The 5514-nt window shown below is 47.3% G+C and overlaps 1 protein-coding gene across 1 annotated transcript; it reads left to right on the top strand.

Moving 5' to 3' along the window:
* The first annotated feature begins 444 nt into the window (after positions 1-444).
* LOC145719640 (deoxyribonuclease gamma-like) lies at positions 445-5008 on the top strand. The gene is made up of 3 exons (XM_081811169.1): positions 445-623; positions 4167-4263; positions 4567-5008. The coding sequence occupies exons 1-3, from the start codon at positions 478-480 to the stop codon at positions 4678-4680; spliced, it is 357 nt and encodes a 118-aa protein (XP_081667295.1). The 5' UTR covers positions 445-477; the 3' UTR covers positions 4681-5008.
* The last annotated feature ends 506 nt before the right edge of the window (positions 5009-5514 follow it).

Below are 5514 nucleotides of genomic sequence, written 5' to 3'. Positions count from 1 at the left end.
AATGAAGAAAGATCTTGTATTAATTTGCCAGGGTTGCCAAAGACTGGGTCATTAAAACAACAGAAATGTATTCTTCACAGCTCTGGAAGCTGGATGTCCAATGTCAAGGTGTCAGCAGGATTGGTTTCTCCTGAAGCCTCTGTCCTTGGTCTTCCCTCTGTGTCTCTCTGTGTCCAATCTCTTTTTATGAGGACACCAGTCATATTGGATTAGGGGCCACCCATATAACCTCATTTTACCTTGGCCACCTCTTTAAAGGCCCTCTCTCCAATACAGTCACATAAGGTATTGTGCGTTAGGACTTCAGTATATGAATTTGGGGGTGGGGGTGGGGAGGACACAATTTAGCCCGTCACAGAACCCACTGTTTACTGGGCATGGGAGGTGGAGTCATTGCTAGCAGTTCTAAGGAAAAGTATTTGGCAATAATACCCAGAAGGTGACGATTCCAAATAACTCTTTCAGAATTTCATTTTCATGGGTGACTTCAACGCCGGCTGTAGCTATGTCCCCAAGAAGGCCTGGAAGAACATCCGCTTGAAGACTGACCCCAGGTTTGTTTGGCTGATAAGGGACCAAGAGGACACCACGGTCAAGGGGAGCACCAGCTGTGCATATGACAGGTAAGACTCATCTGCCCGACTCAGGCTAGCCCATGCAGTGCTTGATATGCCTCAGGAAAGGCGCCCCCCTCAGGGCGGAGGAAGAACCCGGTTGCAGTGCTGAGTCAATTAGACTTCAGGCCCACGTATCGGGTACTTGTGCAGTGTGCAACATGCATGACCATGACTGGGAGCCCTGAGCATTGTGGCTTAGCAGTGGCTAGTGCAGGCCTAACTTCAAATCCTGCGCCTACCACCCCAGGTCTGTGACCGAGAGACTTAAGCTCTGTGTGTCTTTGCTTCTTGGCCTGTAAAACGGAGACTGTAGTCAAGCCTCATTCATGGAACCATGAGGAGGAGGAGATGAAGTAGTATATGTCTTCTCACACAATGCCTGGCAGATGATAAGTGTTCCACACATTCACCGGCTGTTAATTATTTCATCATGAAGACATACCAGAATTTAGTCACTCAAGTCCTCTGTCACTGAGCTTAGGTTATTGCCAAGAGTTTGCGAGCATAAGCACTGCTGAAATGGACATTCCATATGAGACCAGTAGAAGAGTATTTATACTTTTAAAGCTTTTGCTATACATTCCTAAATGCAAATACATACCTTTAAATAACAGCATTCTCGGGGCACCCGGCTGGCTCAATGAGCAGAGCACGTGGCTCTTGATCTCGGGGTGTGAGTTCAAGCCTCATGGTGGCTGTAGAGCTTACATTAAAAAAAACAGTATTGTAAAATCTCCCTGGGGATTTTCAGTCAGCTTTCACTTTTGCTCCTTAAACCGGGAGGTGTGGGAGGCACTCGAAGGATGTGAATGTTCCCGATCTTCCCATCTGTAGCAGAACCCGCGGCGGCTGCGGTTCCCAGAGCTCGGCCTTCCTCCAAGGAAGCACCAGATGGCTTCTGCCAGAAGACAGTTGTTCTCACTTCTCTAGTTTTGAGGTCAGGCTTTCACTTCCATCCCATGACCTCCTTTGTTCCTCTTTGGAGCTTTCAGGGCTGGTGTGTTCTTTGCAGAAGTCTCTGCTCCGGCTCCTGAGAGTGGAAAGCGCCCTAGCATTGGGGAGAGCAGACAGAGGCGGGAAGGCAGGAGCCTGGGCTCCCCGGTGCCTGCGCTCCCCCTCTGGCTTTGAGGGCTTGTCAGCAGAGCGGGTTGGAGACGGCCACTCGCCCACTAGCCCTGCTCGCACATGCCGTGTGTGCCGCCTTGGGCAGGTCAAGTCCCTTCTGCGGCCCCATTCTCCCCTGGCCAACAAGGGAGAGGTGATTGAAAATAATGAAGCAGTCGGGCTCCCTGCTCGGCAGGGAGTCTGCTTCTCCCTCTGACCCTCCTCCCTCTCATGCTCTCTGTCTCTCATTCTCTCTCTCTCAAATAAATAAATAAAAATCTTTAAAAAAAGAAAAGAATGAAGCAGAAGAACAGTGCATCACGGGGAAGGATGCTCACAGTAGATTAGGTGGGGTGGGGGAACAGGTTAAAAGAAGTATTTACTAAAAGAACCTCAGGTTTAGACACATATGCCAAAGGATGGCAGGATTACCTGTGATTTTTTCAAAGATTAATTTTTCATTTGTTCCTCTGGATTTTCTATGTTTTCCAGACCAGCATATATCTTTTATTTTTTTTTTAAAGATATTTATTTATTTATTTGACAGAGACAGAGAAAGAGAGAGCACAAGCAGTGGGAGCGGCAAGCAGAGGGAGAAGCAGGCTCCCCTCTGAGCAAGGAGCCTGACACGGGGCTCCATCCCAGGACCCCAGGATCATGACCTGAGCCAAAGGCAGATGCTTAACCGACTGAGCCACCCAAGCATCCCTCTTTTATGTTTTTTTAAAGGGGATATAAACTTCTGGGGCGCCAGCCTGGCTCAGTTGGTAGAACATGTGACTCTTGATCGCGGGGTCTGAGTTCGAGCATGGAGCCCACTTAAAAAATAAAAAAAAAATTTTTTTTAAATAAAAGGGATAGGGGCACCTGGGTGGCTCAGTCAGTTAAGCTGCTGCCTTCGGCTCAGGTCATGGTCCCAGGGTCCTGGGATCGAGCCCCGCATCGGGCTCCCTGCTCGGCGGGGAGCCTGCTTCTCCCTCTGCCTCTGCCTGCCTCTCTGCCTACTTGTTCTCTCTCTCTCTCTCTGTCAAATAAATAAATAAAATCTTAAAAAAAATAAAAAATAAAAGGGATATACATTTCTAGTAAGGGGAGTAAGATGAAGTGGTCTCAATTCCAGTCTTTGTTCTGTGTTCAAATATTTATTTACCTCCCATGAGCTGTTCGCTGTTGGACACAAAAGATGGCAAGAACTGGCCTGTGCATGGAGCTGCCTCGGGAAAGCCTTCAACCATCAGCTGAGCTGCCCACACACGTCCCTAGAAGTCAGAAACGGGGGAGCCTTAACTATGTAGCTCTTGAGTCTCTGGGTCTGAAGGATGGCTTGAAGAAATCTCCAAGCGAATGTGAAGAGTTTACTTGTGGACTGAGTTCAGAGTTAACCACGGTGGGATTGGTAGCAAACACAGGAAACCAAATCAGCCCAGTTGGAATCAGGAAAAGCTCAGTGGATAGTCATGACCTGGCAGTTTGACTCACCTTGTCATTCCTCACTCAGTCCGTTGGGGCCATGCAGATCCCAAATGCGTCACTCCGCTTGGGATAGGTTAGAGTCCATGGTTCCAAAACTCATTTAACTACCATGTTCCCAGTCTTTGCTGTCACTACAAAGCACTGTACTATGGTTTTTACTGTATTTGTCTATAAATTCATTCATTTCTAATGAAATAATTAATTTTCAAAGGAAATTTCATGCTAAGGTAAGAAAATAGCATCATTTGTCATAAATCGAAAATAACTAAAAAAAAATAAGCCCAGTGAAAACCGAACAATGTTAAATTCTGCCTTAATTATCTTGCTTGCAGAGTGCTTGGTGATTGTAGCCTGCCCTGTCTTGGCCAAAATGGGAGCCTAGGGGGTTATTAAAGATAATCCAGGGGCACCTGGGTGGCTCAGTGGGTTAAGTGTCTGCCTTCAGCTCATGATCCCAGGGTTCCTGGGATCGTGCCCTGCATCGGGCTCCCTGCTAAGCAGTGAGTCTGCTTCTCCCTCTCCCTCTGCCCTCCACCCACCCCGCCCCATGCACACTCCCAAACTCTCTCTAGTAAATAAATAAAACCTTAAAAAAAAAAAAAAAGATAAACCAGCACCTTTCTCCATAATAAAAGTGAAAAATAATTGCAAAGGGAACAACATTCTCAGTATGTAAGTCATTGCTCCACGGTGTGGTGTCCATGTTTCATATAGAATCTTCTCTTCCACCTTCAGGGCTACTGTCCACACAGGGAAATGCTGTGTGGGGGCCCACAGGGCTCCAGCAGGGGATGATCCAATTTCCCCAGTCTTAGATACTGTCCTAAGGATCACAGAACCAGGCCTGGGCTTTGAACATCACACGAAAGGGCCAGGCTGCTCAGTCAATTCCAGATGTCAAACAGGAAACTTGGTTTGTTTCAGAAATCAACAAGGTGGATTAACGGGATGGTCTTCTCTCCCTTTCTCTAGGATTGTGCTTAGAGGACAAGAGATCATCAGCTCTGTTGTTCCCAAATCAAACAGCACCTTTAACTTTCAGAAAGTTTATGAATTGACCGAAGACGAGGTACAGCTGCCCTCTTTGTCTTTCTGTGCCACTATCCTGGGAAGATGGGCTGGTGTCATCCTTTGAGGCCGCCACTGGAGATACAACATCGGGCCATTGGTCCCGGAGTCTCAAAGTCAATGACTCTGTGGCTTGAAGACCTGTCTAAATTTCTGATTGAGCTGGTCCAAGGATGGTGCTCACTAGTGTGTGTTCTGTTGCATGACTTTAGGGGTTTTATCTTCCCACCTTGAGCCTGAATTTGTTCATCACTAAAATGACAGTGTCCTAACTCCCAAATTCATCTCCCTTTTCTCTTGATAGGCCTTGGATGTCAGTGACCACTTTCCAGTTGAGTTTAAACTACAATCTTCAAGGGCCTTCACCAATAGCAAGAAATCTATCTCTCCAAAGAAGAAAAAGGTCCGTCACTCCTAGATACAAGGGTGCCATTATATTGTTTCTTGCCTCTAAATGAAACAGCTCTAAGAGGTATGAGCTGCTGCCTGCACTCAGGAAACAAGACTGGTCCAACTGCTTTCATTTTCAACTTGAATTTAATCTGTCTTGAGTTGGGGGTGCCTGGGTGGCTCAGTCGGTTAAGTGTCTGCCTTCGGCTCAGCTCATGATCCCAGGGTCCTGGGATGGAGTCCCGCGTGGGGCTCCCTGCTCATTGGGGAGCCTGCTTCTCCCTCTCCCTTTGCCCCTCCCCTTGCTTGTGTTCTCTCTCTCTCTCAAATAAATAAATAAAATCTTTAAAAAATTCTGTCCTGAGTCAAATTGGGAGGAGAGTCTTCTATTATCCTACTTGGGCCCATACTTCCCCTGAATTACCTAAAAGGAGACTGGGGGCTTTTGCAGGCCTAAAGGATCATCTTCACGTCCCAAGCTAGAGCCCCATCAGCTGTCACTGCCCCTGCTCAGCCCTGCCATGAAAGAGGCCACAGGAGGAGGAAGAATGTCAGCCTTCAGTCTTCACAGAGGGGATCCTAGTCCACAGGAAATGACCAGAAAGGCCAAGGCCTCCACTGCACCCCACTAGGAAACCCCCTAGTGTCCTGTGTCAGAAGCAACCCCTCTTATCAGCTATGCATTCTTCCAAGAGAGTCTATGCATGAATCAGCACCATATGTCACCCTGACAAATAGAGCAGTGGCCTCCTATACACAGGGTCCCACTCCTTACTTGTTTTTCTTAATATATCAAGGATGAGGTGACTTTTGATATGAGACCAAAAGCTTAATTTTTGAAATTTGGTTACATCTGACCAAG

Source organism: Leptonychotes weddellii, unplaced genomic scaffold (assembly GCF_054177405.1).
Source record: "Leptonychotes weddellii isolate Sample4059 unplaced genomic scaffold, ASM5417740v2 HiC_scaffold_6023, whole genome shotgun sequence".
Lineage (NCBI taxonomy): Eukaryota > Metazoa > Chordata > Mammalia > Carnivora > Phocidae > Leptonychotes > Leptonychotes weddellii.
This window is presented reverse-complemented; position numbering and strand designations above follow the sequence as displayed.

What these genes read in the sequence shown, in the direction of transcription:
- LOC145719640 (XM_081811169.1), top strand. Translation starts at nt 478, where the DNA reads ATGGGTGACTTCAACGCCGGCTGTAGCTATGTCCCCAAGAAGGCCTGG. An exon ending in ACCAGCTGTGCATATGACAG is followed by an intron (nt 624 to 4,166) that starts GTAAGACTCATC and finishes CCCTTTCTCTAG; the next exon opens with GATTGTGCTTAGAGGACAAG. An exon ending in ATGAATTGACCGAAGACGAG is followed by an intron (nt 4,264 to 4,566) that starts GTACAGCTGCCC and finishes TTCTCTTGATAG; the next exon opens with GCCTTGGATGTCAGTGACCA.